This window comes from Nasonia vitripennis (assembly GCF_009193385.2).
Source record: "Nasonia vitripennis strain AsymCx chromosome 1 unlocalized genomic scaffold, Nvit_psr_1.1 chr1_random0007, whole genome shotgun sequence".
In the NCBI taxonomy this organism is placed as follows: domain Eukaryota; kingdom Metazoa; phylum Arthropoda; class Insecta; order Hymenoptera; family Pteromalidae; genus Nasonia; species Nasonia vitripennis.
In genome coordinates this window covers 700410-716804 of record NW_022279594.1, presented here as the reverse complement: position 1 = coordinate 716804, position 16395 = coordinate 700410, and the positions used below count along the sequence as shown (strand labels likewise).

General features: G+C 36.9%; 2 protein-coding genes across 2 annotated transcripts in view; one reads left to right on the top strand and one right to left on the bottom strand.

The window, feature by feature from the left end:
- Icmt (isoprenylcysteine carboxyl methyltransferase) overlaps positions 1-16395 on the top strand; it is a 170393-nt gene that overhangs the window by 90844 nt on the left and 63154 nt on the right.
- LOC116417729 lies at positions 10270-11277 on the bottom strand. The gene has a single exon (XM_031932478.1). The coding sequence runs from the start codon at positions 11275-11277 to the stop codon at positions 10270-10272; it is 1008 nt and encodes a 335-aa protein (XP_031788338.1).

Genomic DNA, 16395 nt, shown 5'->3' with positions numbered 1-16395 from the left:
AAAATTATAGTAGCAAGACACGTGGAAGTTATAGAAGAAAAGGAAAAATGTATCTTTTTAAATAGCGATGAATCTGATGAAGATGAAAATGAGAGTAAGTTTGATAGCGAGGAATCAAATGATGAAGTTTTTGAAAGCCCAATCAAAGATAAAATTAAAATTAATGAACATGAAAATCAGCTAAAAATTCTTAAAAGATCAGAAAGAGTTAGAAGTAGTCCTGAATATTATGATGAATATAGAATCAAAAATAAAATTGTTGCGAATTTTTGCAAAACTGATGTCCCTGCTACATTTGAGGAGGCGATTCAATCGAATGAGAGTAAAAAGTGGGTAGAAGCAATGGATAAAGAAATGAATAGTATTAAATTAAATAAAACTTGGGAATTAGTCGATAGTAAAGAAAAAAGGGCCATTGATGTAAAATGGGTGTATAATAAAAAATCGAATGGTACATATAAAGCTAGATTAGTAGTTAGAGGTTTCCAACAAAGAGATGAAGTAGATGATATATATGCTCTTGTTTCAAAAATGCAAACGCTAAACATCTTTTTAGTTTATTGTTGTAAAGTGGGTTTGCATATAGAACAAATGGACGTTGAGACAGCATTTTTAAATGGAAAAGTAACGTCTGAAGTATATGTTAATCAACCTAAAGGATATGAAGACGGAACTGCTAGAGTGTGTAAATTAATAAAAGCATTATATGGCTCAAAAGAAAGTCCCAGGGCTTGGTATGAATGTCTAGATAAATTTCTAATAAAATTAGGATTTATTAGAAGTAATATTGATTATTGCTTGTATACATTAAAATTAAAAGAAGATACTGTTTATTTGCTTTTATATGTCGATGACTTATTAATTTGCAGTAAAAATAAAGAAATAATAGAAAAAGTAAAGAAAATGCTGTCTGAACGATTTAAAATGAAAAATCTCGGAAAAATACGAGAATATTTAGGGATTATCGAAAAATACGATGTGTTATGTAAGGAAATGAAATTATCGCAAAAAGATTATATTATTTCATTAGCTGAAAAATATGGTGTAGAAAATTGTAAAGCGTATAAAACACCAATAGAAGTAAACTTAAAACTCGAGAAATCCGATGATTGTGAAAGAGATATCAAATATAGAAATTTGATTGGTGCTTTGTTATATATAAGTTCGGCTACAAGGCCAGATATAAGTTTTGCAGTAAATTACTTGAGTAGATTTCAAAACTGCTATAATAATACGCATTTTAAATATGCTTTGAGAATTTTAAAATATTTACATGTGTCTCGAGATTTAAGTTTATCTTATAATGGAAATAAAGTTTGTGATATACTTGATTGTTACGTAGATGCCGATTGGGCAGTGCGATAATAATGATAGAAAGTCAACAACCGGCTTTGTGATACGATTATTCGGTAACGTTGTGTATTGGAGGTCAAGAAAACAAAAGTCTGTTACAAAAGCGTCAACATTTGCCGAATACGTTGCTTTATCAGAAGCAGTAACTGAAATTAAACTAGTCACAGAGTTATTAAAATGTTTTGATATTAAATGTAGAAAACCAGTGAATATATATGAAGATAACACTGGAGCAATTAATATAGCAACGTACGGCAATTTTACTAAAAACTTTAAATACATAGAAGTTCATTATCATTTTGTACATGAGAGCGTAAATGAAGGTAAAATAAATATTGTAAAAGTCGATACAAATGAAAATATTGCTGATATATTTACGAAATCATTAAGTAGAGAAAAGCATGAAAAATTTTGTAAAAAGTTAAATTTGAAATAAATGATAATATTGTAAAATAGCACAAATGTAAAGAGGCGTGTTAAGTATAAGTACATTTGTGCTAGTGCACGAGTCAGCGGTGTTCGTGTGAGCGCGTGATGTATGAGTGAGAGAGAGTGGAAAGGGAACTCTAGTTCCAGGGCGCTCGCTTGAAAGAGAGTTGTCAGAGACTATATAGAGTCCTCGGTAGTAGCATCACGCTTAATATAATTATTATCTAGTCTTACGTTTTATTATATTAAATTACACTTAATAAATACTTAATAGTGTATTTATTTTCCACCACCTTATCAAGAATATTTGTATAATCTTCCGAATGAATCAATGATTCAGAGATTGTAAAATTTTCCTCTCTCGTCTCATTTGTCTCAAGTTTGTGGGTGGTATGTGTTTTAGGGAAATTTTTCTCTCCTCTTTTTCAGATGGCACGTGTTGGAATGTCAGAAGTATTTGAACTTCAGTGAGCGCGACCAACCATGAACTTTATAATCTGATCTGTTGCGGCAACTGTGTAACATAATGCGTTGTAGTGTTTTCCGAGAAATAATTCATGCTGCTGTTGCTCGGCAAAATAATGTTAAATTGATCTTTCATATTTACGAAAGTTGGCTAGCCTTGACCCAGGAATTAAACTTTTCTGGATAAATTTTCCAGCTGACGAAATACTCCTTCGAACGACTCTTACCTCTGCTACGCAAAATACTTTCTATTTCAAAAGATGCAGCTTCCAAATCCTTTCGAACTCTGCTCAATTCCTCAGCGTTAAAACAACCGTCTATGTCTTCACCCGACAATTCTTGCAAATGATAGACAGGTAACTGCCGTGTCAGGCAAATCCGTGTGACTTTAAATAGCTTCCGTGTCCAGCCTCTCTCGTAACCTTTGTTAAGCGGGCGGATACACCTTAAATAGTCAAAAAATGAAAAATTCAATTTTTTGTTTATATTTTTCCTAAGTTGTTTAAAAAATGAATTAAACTATTAAATATATTCAGGTTTAATGTAAAAAACATAAAACCATGTTTATATGTGCCATATTATCAGGTATGACATTTCTTCGAAGGCCAAAATTCAGAATTTCTATTTTTCAGCTACCGTAGACTTACTTAAGATTTGGGCTTCCAAGGGCACTTTTATACTAATAGATATGCTTCAAACACATATAGTTTCCAGATGAGTGTGGGATTTTACAAAAAAATATTACTTAAAAAAGTTTTCTGAAAATAATCAACAAAAATTGTTTTAACACTTTAAAAAGTAACAAATTTTTTGTTAATATCCAGACAACTTTTTTAAATAATATTTTTTACCAATTAGCAGATTCAGGGCGCACTCACAAATATGACGCACCAGTTTTGAATCAGCCGTCTGCAAGAGAGCCTTTTGCTGATTATTATTTAAATGGAAAAGCGCCTTCAGAATGGCAGCGTCCTTGCGTGATACTAGCCAACAGCGTGATAATGATCGGTGTTAATAATGCAGGCAAGAAACCACCACGCTGTACAATAATTTTCTTCTTTTTCGACAGACTCACACAAGGTTCGGCTAGTTTTCGCAAAGTTTTTGCGTGCCTGCGTAAACGTGACTTGTGAAACTTATCCAGTGGAACGTTACCAATTAGCAGATTCAAGGCGCACAAATATGACGCACCAGTTTTGAATCAGCCGTCTGCAAGAGAGCCTTTTGCTGATTACATCGGCACACAAAATAAAAAAAGTTGTCTGCGCGAGAAATCAGACCTATCTATCTTTATGTTTTTCGGGTCGCTGAATTCGAATATAAGGTCAGTTAGGCCCATTAAGAGGGAAGAAATCAGGATGGGAATGTAAGAAATGCATTTTATAACTCATCAAGCAACCCAAATTTTTGAAATTCTCCAACATTTGTTCAACTAGTTCCTGATAGTTCTCACTCTTTTTATATCCTAAAAAGTTCTCACGAACAGTTTTAAAACTTTGCCATGCAGCTTTTTCTGTGTCGTTTATTTTTGTGATAAATGTTTCGTCTTCAAATAGAGTACGAATTTGAGGACCATCAAAAATACCTTCTTTTAATTTAGCTTCACTTATTGCGGGAAACTTTTCTCCCAAATACTGGAAACAATCGCCATCTTTATCCAGAGCTTTGACGAACTGCATCATCAGGCCAAGTTTGATATGAAGTGGTGGTAGCAGATAGTTTGATGGGTCAATCAATGGCGTACGTATAATGTTCCTCGATCCTGGTTCAAAATGTTAGAATTTTTGGGTCATAAACTAGATAGATACACAAGGCATTCATAAATCTGATTCTCACATCAATGCAATTCGTGATGCACCTAAACCTTTTACACCTCAAGAATTAGAATTGTTTATTGGTAAAGCTACGTACTACAATTCATTCATTCCTGACTTAGCTACAAAAGCTCGACCACTTCGGGACATTCTTACATCATCTTTTCAATGGTCGTCAACTGCTGATAAAGCATACGAAGAGCTTAAAAATATTCTCATTTCTCCTCAAGTTTTGATGCCATATGACCCATCCTTACCTCTCATACTCGCCACTGATGCAAGCAAAGTAGGACTCGGAGCTGTTTTATCACATAAACTTAGCAACGGAATCGAAAGGCCAATTGCTTATGAGAGCCGTACATCAACTGCTACTGAACAACGCTATCCTCAAATCGACAAGGAAGCTTTAGCTATTGTATGGGCTTGTCAAAAATTTTTCAATTATTTATACGCTCGTCATTTTACGCTGTTTACAGAATACAAGCCATTAACACAGATTTTTCATCCTGAAATATCACTTCCTATTCTTTGTATCCGTCGAATATCTAATTATGCTGATTACTTAGCTCATTTCAACTACGATATTAAGTTCAAGACAACTAAAGCTAATGCAAATGCAGATTATTGTTCACACCTGCTCCACTTCCTTCAACGGTTGACACTATTGAAGAAATTACAGAACTTGATTCTTTTGACACATTTATTATTGTGCAGCAGAGCAGAGCAGATTGCGAAGGAAACTCGTAAAGATTCTAACCTAGGTAAAATTGTTCAACTACTCGAAGCTGGTCAAGATCTATCTTGTCATGAATACAAAGCGCGTGAGTCTTCTTATAGTCCATCTTTAAATTGCTTGATTTTTGAACATCGAGTTGTGATCCATCGTCTCTTTGTCAAGCAATTTCAAACGACATTTATTCAGCGCATTTGGACAGTGTTAAAATGAAAGGTTTAGCACGATCATTTGTTTACTGGCCAGGAATTGATGCAGATATTGAACTTATTACTATATCTTGTGCTGAGTGCATCAAGCATGCTCGTGCTCCTCCTAAATTCAATACACATCATTGGGAATATCCTAAAGGTCCATGGGAACGTATCCATTAGACTATGCTGGACCAGTAGCTGGTAAAATGCTTCTAGTAATCACTGATGCTTATAGTAAATGGCTTGAAGTCAAAGTCACAAGTTCCAGTACTAGCACTGCTACAATCTATATTTTCGATCAGTTATTCGCTACTTATGGTGTACCTAGCATTGTTGTTTCAGATAATGGCCGTCAATTTGTTTCAGATGAGTTTGAAACATTTCTCAAGATAAGTGGAGTGAAATATCACAAACTTACTGCTCCTTATCACCCTTCGACAAATGGTCAAGCAGAAAAATGCGTGGGTACAATAAAAAGAGCCTTACTTAAAATGGATACGACACAAGGTTCTTTGCAGCGGAACTTGAATGAATTCTTGAGGCAATATGAAAAAGCTCCTCATTCAACTACTGGACAACCACCTTTATTATTTTTTGAAAAGGAAAAATTCGCACACGATTAGATCTTGTTCGACCCGAACCTATCAACCAGAAGATTTCTGAGAAACATCAAGTCGATTTTATATCCACACTGTACAATAATTTTCTTCTGTTTCGACAGACTCACACAAGCTTCGGCCGGTATGACATTTCTTCGAAGGCCAAAATTCAGAATTTCTATTTTTCAGCTACCGTAGACTTACTTAAGATTTAGGCTTCCAAGGGCACTTTTATACTAATAGATATGCTTCAAACACATATAGTTTCCAGATGAGTGTGGGATTTTACAAAAAAATATTATTTAAAAAAGTTTTCTGAAAATAATCAACAAAAATTGTTTTAACACTTTAAAAAGTAACAAATTTTTTGTTAATATCCAGACAACTTTTTTAAATAATATTTTTTACCAATTAGCAGATTCAGGGCGCACTCACAAATATGACGCACCAGTTTTGAATCAGCCGTCTGCAAGAGAGCCTTTTGCTGATTATTATTTAAATGGAAAAGCGCCTTCAGAATGGCAGCGTCCTTGCGTGATACTAGCCAACAGCGTGATAATGATCGGTGTTAATAATGCAGGCAAGAAACCACCACGCTGTACAATAATTTTCTTCTTTTTCGACAGACTCACACAAGGTTCGGCTAGTTTTCGCAAAGTTTTTGCGTGCCTGCGTAAACGTGACTTGTGAAACTTATCCAGTGGAACGTTACCAATTAGCAGATTCAAGGCGCACAAATATGACGCACCAGTTTTGAATCAGCCGTCTGCAAGAGAGCCTTTTTTTGCTGATTACACCGGCACACAAAATAAAAAAAGTTGTCTGCGCGAGAAATCAGACCTATCTATCTTTATGTTTTTCGGGTCGCTGAATTCGAATATAAGGTCAGTTAGGCCCCATCACGTCAGGGTCAAGGTCAGTTGGAGGTCAAATTAAGAAGAAAAGGTTTAAAAAAAATAAAATGCCATACATTTATGTTTTTTTCGGTCGCTGAATCCGAATCCGGGGTCAGTTTTACCCGATCACGTCAGGTTCAAGGTCAGTTCGAGGTCAAATTGGGAAGTAACGGTTAAAATAATTAAAATGCCATATATTTATGTTTATTTGGTCGCTGAATCCAAATCCGGAATCAGTTTGGCCCCATCTCGCCAGGTTCAAGGTCAGTTCAAGGTCAAACTGAGAAGAAATGGTTAAAAGAAATAAAAATGCCATACATTTATGTTTTTTTGGTCGCTGAATCTGAATCTGGCGTCAGTTTTACCCGATCACGTCAGGTTCAAGGTCAGTTCAAGGTCAAACTGAGAAGAAACAGTTTAAACGATTAAAATGTCATATCAAAACTTTCCAAAAATGGAAAAAGATACCGAAAAATTGTAAAAAATCTTATTTAATCACATAATATCTTCCTTGTGTACAGAGAAAAGTTGCTTTCGTTTATATTTTTTTCTTATTTTGCTTTTTCTCCACTAGCTTAGTAACTCTCGATGTCTTTCTTTACTCCTTTTTTCTCTTGTAACGAACTCTTTTTACTTCAAATGACCTATGCAATGGGTTTCTTTTTCTCTTTTTGTTATTTGTTTTAATGTCTCTCTTCAGTGTCCAGCAAAAATCTGCCATCATGTTGACATTCCATCTTCCTTGGTATCGATTCTCCATTACACTTATCAAACAATCAAACAATTTTTGAAATCATTCAGATGAATGTAATAAAAGTTGTAATTTGTTTTGTTTTGTGTGTGGAGAATATTAGAAAAAAACATGAGGTCATTATCTGAAAAGTTTAAGTTGATTTACAGTGAATGCTTTGGTATTGAAGTAGCCAATCAAAATGTAAACTGGGTGCCACAAAAAGTTTGCAGTAGATGTTATACGATGGTAACACGCTGGGAAAGAGATAAAACAGAAAGAAACTTGAAATTTACAAAACCAATGATATGGTCTTCTCCAACGTGTCAAAATGACTGCTATTTTTGTATGACTAATACCAAAGGTTTTAACACGGCTACTAAATCTAAAATTGTATACGCAGACGTTTCTTCAGTAGTGAAACCTGTGAGAATAGAAGTCAGTGATAAAACTGTTAGTATCGAACCCATGGATGTGAACCGCTCAGGCGAAGTTGAAGAAATGCAAGTTGATGAGTCCTGTGACGAAGAAGGTTCTGAGGTTGAAGAAGAATCTGACGAAGAATCCTCAAACGAAGAATACCTGCCAGCTAGTACAAGAAAAGCTCCAGAAACCTTTAACCAAGAAGAGTTAAGTGATCTTATTCGAAATTTAGGATTACCTAAAGATGGAGGAGAATATCTAGCGTCAGTTCTTAAAACGAAAAATCTGTTAGCAAAAGGAACAACGGCCTCTTTTTATCGAGATAGAGAAAAAGAATTTAGGAATTTTTTTACGAACGATGAAGAGAATTCGTTGGTATATTGTATAGATGTTAAAGGTTTAGTCGATGCAATAAAACCGAATACGTATAAAGACGAGGAATGGAGACTTTTTATTGATTCGTCAAAACGAAGTCTGAAAGCTGTTCTGCTTCATAACGGAAACAGGTTTGCATCCATTCCCATAGCTCACTCGACTAAGCTGAAAGAGACTTATGAAAATTTAGAAATTGGATTGGAAAAAATAAAGTACTTGGAACATCAATGGAAAATTTGTGGTGATCTTAAAATTGCAACCATGATCTTAGGACAACAATCAGGTTTTACTAAAAATCCCTGCTTCTTGTGTTTATGGGATAGTAGAGACAGGGTAAATCACTACGTTAAGAAAGTATGGCCAACTAGAACACATTTTGAACCAGGATCGAGGAACATTATACGTACGCCATTGATTGACCCATCAAACTATCTGCTACCACCACTTGATATCAAACTTGGCCTGATGATGCAGTTCGTCAAAGCTCTGGATAAAGATGGCGATTGTTTCCAGTATTAGGGAGAAAAGTTTCCCGCAATAAGTGAAGCTAAATTAAAAGAAGGTATTTTTGATGGTCCTCAAATTCGTACTCTATTTGAAGACGAAACATTTATCACAAAAATAAACGACACAGAAAAAGCTGCATGGCAAAGTTTTAAAACTGTTCGTGAGAACTTTTTAGGAAATAAAAAGAGTGAGAACTATCAGGAACTAGTTGAACAAATGTTGGAGAATTTCAAAAATTTGGGTTGCTTGATGAGTTATAAAATGCATTTCTTACATTCCCATCCTGATTGCTTCCCTCTTAATCTAGGAGATGTCAGTGAAGAACAGGGAGAACGATTTCATCAAGATATAAGTGTAATGGAGAATCGATACCAAGGAAGATGGAATGTCAACATGATGGCAGATTTTTGCTGGACACTGAAGAGAGACATTAAAACAAATAACAAAAAGAGAAAAAGAAACCCACTGCATAGGTCATTTGAAGTAAAAAGAGTTCGTTACAAGAGAAAAAAGAAGTAAAGAAAGACATCGAGAGTTACTAGGAAGATATTATGTGATTAAATAAGATTTTTTACAATTTTTCGGTATCTTTTTCCATTTTTGGAAAGTTTTGATATGACATTTTAATCGGTTTAAACTGTTTCTTCTCAGTTTGACCTTGAACTGACCTTGAACCTGACGTGATCGTCGTATCCATTTTAAGTAAGGCTCTTTTTATTGTACCCACGCATTTTTCTGCTTGACCATTTGTCGAAGGGTGATAAGGAGCAGTAAGTTTGTGATATTTCACTCCACTTATCTTGAGAAATGTTTCAAACTCATCTGAAACAAATTGACGGCCATTATATGAAACAACAATGCTAGGTACACCATAAGTAGCGAATAACTGATCGAAAATATAGATTGTAGCAGTGCTAGTACTGGAACTTGTGACTTTGACTTCAAGCCATTTACTTAAAGAATTTGTAGCGAAAACACATTTACGTCGATTAAGATGAACACCATTTTCAAGAAGACTGGTCAAACACGTTTCCAGAATAATCAACAATTCTTCGAAATTTTCAACCCATACAATGATGTCGTCGAAAAAATTTTCTACGTTTTTTAGACTTTGTACGATTTAATCGACGTTGCCAAACTACAGGAGCGTTAGCAGCGCTGTAAACAGCTCGTGTAGGCCGAACCAACCCATGTGTAGAAGTATTGAGGGTAAAAGCATGATTGTGCTCGTCGTCAGCAGGAAGTTGAGTATAAGCATCTGTAATATCAAGATGTGCGTAAATTTTGGCTCCTTTTACTTTGTTGAAAATGTCACTAGGTTTTGGAATAGGATATTCATCTATTATTATACGTGGATTCAACGTAGGTTTATAATTTCCAGTTATACGAATATCACCATTTTTTTTAATAACGACGTGTGTAGGCGAAGCCCACTCGGAAAAATCAACTTTTTTGTAAAATCCAGACGCAAGTTTAGCGTCAACTGCTTTAGAATATTTGTCGCGTAATGCATATGCTATATCTTGAGCACGAGCAAAAACAGGAGAAGTTCCAGGTTTAAAATGTACCTTAACTGAAGGTCCAGTAAGCTTTTCAGCTGTTTCACTGAAAACTTCAGCGTATCTTGTCAAAAGTTGATCCAGCTGTGCTTGTTGATCACGAGTTAATCAAGATAGAAGAATAGAAAGGGCATTAACCTTGATTGGAAAAAAGAGTTCGGTCCAATCAATTTCGTGACTGAATTGTGCGATCTATTCATGACCAAATAAGGAATCGTAAGAACCTTGAATAACGTAGACCGGATGTTGACGAGATGTAGAACCAAATGAGACATTGACAGAGCAAGTCCCGATGCAGTTGAGGCGATGTTGCGAGTAACTTATGAATTTCTTAGAAGTTGGCTGTAATTGAAAATTAGGTTTGAGGTTACGAAGTGTATCGCTACCAATGAAACTATATGGTGCAGCAGAATCTAATTCCATATTTAATTTGTGGCCTTCAATGAGCACTTGAAGTATTTTCTTACCATAAGACTTATCAATAACGTAGATTTCTTCGACTGCGTTGAAACATTTCAATGTATCTATTTGTGTTGCAGGCTCTTTAGAACGTCGTATTTGAGAAGTAGAAAGCGAAGATGAAGCCCTGCAAACTTTCGCTATGTGCCCACGTTTTTTGCACTTATGACACTCAGAAGTACGAAATGGACACTCACTGCATTTGTGACGTTCTCCGCATCCATAACAAGCGTACTGACCTTGTTGTTCTCCATGATCTTGCTTCCGAGAAGCACTGCGCGATGTATGTGAAGCATACCGTTTATGCTTGAAATGCGTCGTTGAATAAGATAGCGCATGTATCTTATTAGAAGTAGAGGTAACCTCATCTGCTGTTTGCCGAGTTGACTCCAATGTATGTGCTATTTCGTAAGCGTCTTTAAATGTAGTAGGTTTCTTGGCGATTATTTCGTCGCGCATATCACGATCGGTGAGACCATGTAGGAGCTGTTCAATCAACATCCTGTCGAGAAATGTGTCGTATTCGCAGAACGTAGCCCCTTGCTTTAATCGTTGTGAGAAATTAGCAATGGATTCATTCTGTAGCTGTACAATTTGTCGGAACTTAACACTTTCTGCATATTTATTTTTCTTGACGTCGAAATGTGCAATTAAAACATTGCGAATTTGTTGATACGTACGACTTTCTGGTTTATCAGGAGCAACAAAAATTTTTAGAGCATTATTTAGTTCTGCGCCCATATTTACCCGAGTAAAATCACCGTATTCTTCTTCCGAAATTTTACTCAGTTGTATTGACCACTTGAATCTCTTGAAATAATCGTTGACTGTCGTTTCGTCGGACGAACGATATTCTTTATACTTGAACGGAGGAGCTTTGGGTTAAACTTGAGAAGTAGATTCAGGCTGGCTTGTAACAGGAGTGGTAATTTGTGGAATAGCAATTCTGACACCAAAATATTGTATATGTATAGAGTAAACTTAGAGAAAGTGCAAAGATGTTTACTCAAAGATAGGTTTATTTTGAATTACAGTTATTATTTACAATTAATAATATGAAGTTGCATGAAAAACAATAGAACTTAAAAAGAACGTTAATTGAAATATACTGCAATTTTTTTATTGCGTGACACATAGACGTAGTGCAACTTGTCGTCCCGAAATATACAGGTGCGAAATCCGCAGTTGTCCGGTGTATTTTGCTTCAAATCCAGCAGAAGATAACCGTAGGGTCTCAAGACGGCGTCCCAGTAGGATTGCAAGAATCTTGGATCCTCCAGACACAGCTGACGCGATAAATGTAGTATCTGAGATTTGTCGTGCAAATTCCTAAAAATCACAATGTATTAAGCGTTCAGAGATATGTCGCGTTGTCCTATCCTGATGGAAGACGTTCTGCGTGATGAATATCACCGAGAGCGAGTGATGATGGGAGGCTTTAGAGAATATATCGACTATACTACCACTTAATGACTATTCACGCATCAAATCATCAATGATAACAAGTTTAGGTCTAGGATCGGCAGCCCAGTCACTAGTCTGTGGCAAACCCTCGCAAAATTCTACTTTTTTGCTCTGTAGCTCCCTGTAGCTTGGCTGCCACTCTGCGTAGTAGATAATCACACGCTTGATTGTTATATCACACAGACGATCGAGATACTTGAGAAACTTTTTGACGAATACCGTTTTAATACAACCTGTGGGGCCGCACAGCATAGAGATAAATGGATGTTTCCATCGCGTGTCCATAACTGTTACTGACGACTATCAATCACAGCTTTTCTACTTCTACTACTACTACTTAACTCCCGACAAACACCTTATAGATTGCGAATAATACAGGATAACCAAATGGACCAATCAGCTTACATGAAAAGTAGCGCCATCTATGGGTTCAGAAATTAAACTAAGGTCGAAATACAGATCACATTTTTTCTCTTTCTGTATTTATTTTTGTCTTGCTCTCTTTACAATCATTCTTAAGTTGTTGTCAATTCAATTGCAGTTTTTCCTTTATAAGTTAAAAATAATTGTATTTTGTTGGCTTGTTCAGCCAGACTATTGAAGAGCTTCTCGTCTTTGAGCAGTGCAGCGGATACTCTTGACGGGAGAAAAATTTAAAATGTGTCATCGAGGATGACGATGATCTTTGAATTGAAACATGTCTTAACCTCTTGAAACGACATCACCATATGATGATAGTCAATCTCCATTCCGGCGACTTTCTTGGTGGGTAGGTATCCTTCACTAGCAATCTTGTTGAGAGTCTCTAAATCTATCTGGAGAATATAACAATGGTATTAATTATAATAAGAATAGATATCACAATAATAATAACAATTATAAATAAACATACTTTTTTTATCGAAGAAGAAACTTGTAGTTACCGTCGTTAATTTCTCTCGTTCTCGAGTACCAGTGACTAGTCCTTAGATAACTTTTTTGCGCTCGCTGGGCACCTTATATACTCTTTCCAGATCTTTCCACCTCCATCACTACTGCTATCCCCGCCGCCACCACTACCACCGTCACCGGCGTTTTTTTAGAGAGGTGAAGTCAGCATTACTTCAAACAACCAATCAGGTTACGTTGATATTGTGGCAAACGACCAATCAGTTTCATAATTATAACACCACCAGGAGCGTCCAATGAGAAGCATGTCTTATAACGCCATCTGTGCTTTGACTTTCGCTGCATACCAATCTTATACCCATATGGGTAACTTTTGTCGAGCGCTACAAATCTTCTTTTGTTATGTACGGGTTTGCATGTCTTTGTCTCTTCCTGGGTTATTACATCATGAAATACCGTTCTACTCATAGCGGAATTATTCAATACTATTCAATACTTTCCAAATTCGGAGAAGTGACCATCGCTTAAATTGAATCAAAGTTTACTAGCTGACTATTTGCGTAATTCAGTCGAATACCTTTAACTTTACACACACACTCCTCTTGACCATTTGGTTGTTTACACTTGTACGCATAAAACTTTGGACCACCAGACAAAAAGGTCGTTATATATGTCCCAGGACCCTTGTCGGCTAGCTCATCCGTCAGACTACCCATTGATGTACCTATCGGTAGCTCGTACTCACCGTTTCACTTTTACAAACATAAAATACCAAATCAGTGTCGTAGTAGAGAACTCGAGGACCCAAAGCATCCAGATAGTCAAATAGTTTGAGTCGTGCTTGTGCCGTTGTAAATGCAGCCAGGACAACATTTGTCATTGATGACGCTATTGAGGATGTCAGAGCCTCATCTCTGTAGCACCAATTGACGTAGAGCGTATCGTCATTAACAGGTAAAATACCGTTAACCTCCACCTCTGCACTGGTAAGTAAATTTATCAATGTCTCTCGATTTTTCACAACAAGTGTTCTTGTCAAGTTCTCGCGTTGACCAAACTTTCTCCACAGAGAATTGAGACAGAGTTTGGTTACCGATCGTAGTCCCGCATTGGAACATATATCATGTTTATTCAAGCTGATACCCTCGTAGTGTCTTAACTCTTTAACGTAGCGCTCCTTATCCTCTTCTATAATACAGTCTGGTAGATATCCTGACGCCGCAACCTTTTGCGTGAAAAACTCGTCGATATATTCGGCAAAAAGACAACTTTTTCTTTCTTCCTGATCGCACTGCCAAATTTTATGCACAAACTTGACAACGTACTCCAATGTGACAGACGCTTTCACCTTTTCCAACACCCAAGTCCCCCGCAATACGTGCTCTTCCATATCCTTATGAGGACAGTCATCTTGTGTCAGTTGTTCACAACACGTTCGACATAATGGAAATATTAATTTACCGTGCATTTTTACGGGTTATAATGGGTGATATAGATTTTCTGGTGGTAATATATCGCACGAAATTAATCCATTTACTTGTGAAATGTCGTTGTTAAGTAACGCTAACGGTTCGTGTCCCGTCATAAATAGGCGGGGCACTACGTCCAAATGTGGAAAAGTTCGACAGGTATCTGAACATTTGCCAAATTAACTAGATCCATAGCCGCATTTCTCTGTGTCCTTCTGCCACTCTTTTGAATGAGATTCCAATATCTGTAAAGCTCCCCCGTACGTATTTGTCCTTTGATTGCTTACGTATAGGCGGTGACTAAACTTCGAGGTAGAAACAAGTTGTCACTATTCACAATAGTCAATATGGACTTTTTATTCACTGATTTATCAGTCAAACGCACTCGTCCATCACCCACTATATCTTCGACAATAGCACAATTAATCGATAATCTTTCGTTCACATCAAACTCGTTGGCACAGCACTGTATAGTAACCCCCAAAGATCTTCCATGAGGAAATCTCCAATGAGCCCGAACGATAGCCAAAGAGGTCCACGATTGAACTGCTTCGAATTAATGGTCACACCGATGAAATCGCTCGGTCATCAGCAGCAGCAGCAAAATAAGAAGAGGAGATCGCAGTTTCATTGGAAGGTCCACCTGGAAAACGGCTGTCCGTCACTGAGACGAGCAATCCCAATGAGCAGTGCCCTAGTGTAATCGTCGAAAATTATGCCATAACACGCAGGCAGATAGTGGAAGTGCGATATGTCCGGCCGAGTGATGAGGTACTTGCCATTCCGCAGATTACAAGATACAGTAAATGCCATGATTGCGATCGTATCTACTATCGTAGACATCGGGTAAGTCTATGGCAGTATTGTAAACTTTGCAAATTTTCGTTGTGCGCAAAATGTGCGAAAGCGCACAAGTAAATAAAAAACAGTTAATAATAAAAAAATTGAACAACAAGTGAGTGAGTGAGTGATCGAATTTTAGTGATTTAATATTATTAATCAATTTTTAATAATGGCAAACATTTTGCAGCTGTGGATTGAGCGAGATATTTTCTTTCTCGGTCGCACGCTGTACACATTTGACAGGTCAGCAAGAACGCATGTGTCGAGCGAAAAGAAGAGACACCTTAGACGAGGTGTGCTCTCTTGCTCTCTCTCTCTCTCTCTCTCTCTCTCTCTCTCTCTCTCTCTCTCTCTCTCTCACTATCAATTCTCCGAATATAATAGTAATGAGTGAGACAGTATGTGTGCGTGTGTGTGTGAGAGAGAGAGTGCGCGGGGGAAAGCACGCGCACGGGAGAGAGAGAGAGAGAGAGAGAGAGAGAGAGAGAGAGAGAGAGAGAGAGAGAGAGATTAGATTAGATTAGATTAGTTTTATTTTGCGTACATTATATTGTACGATTGTAAGTTTACAGCATTACAAGTGAGAAAAGAAAAAACAATAGATAATAGATTGAGGCATGTTTAGAGTATGTATAGCGAGAGAGTGAGAGAGCGCTGGTCCCCCTACTAATGCATGACGTTACTCATCGCTGTGGCTTGAGACATACATCTCCTTACTACCTCTGGGCAGGTGGTGGTGGTATTGTTTGTATCTTCCATAGCGAGGGATATACTACTTACGTAGTTACTGTTATTGCTCCGGAACGAAGAGTATGCACCGGCAACCTCTTTATTCTAAATATCGTATATGTATATTGATGTCTAGAACATATAACACTAATAATCCGTGCCACTTGATATGATAGAATTGTGTGGGAAAGCAATATCCAACTACACTGTAGGTATAGCTTATAAGTGACAAACTTCACGGTCCTAACATTTTTCTGTCTGGAGAATCGCAAAATCGTACATTGTTTATTATCACATAAACAAAATCGTCCAGTTACCGGATCCGTCGTTACTTCTTACTTCATTTATAGCTTAGGTTAGGTTAGGTTAGGTTATGTTGGGTTCAGTCAAATCGAGTAGCAGCTATTCAAGTAACCAACTGACAGGTTACTCAGTGACCGTTTTCCTATCCGCAACCTTAACAGTT

Bases quoted from the DNA above. Each gene is read 5' to 3' on its own strand.
- LOC116417729 (XM_031932478.1), bottom strand. From the start codon at position 11,277: ATGGGCGCAGAACTAAATAATGCTCTAAAAATTTTTGTTGCTCCTGAT.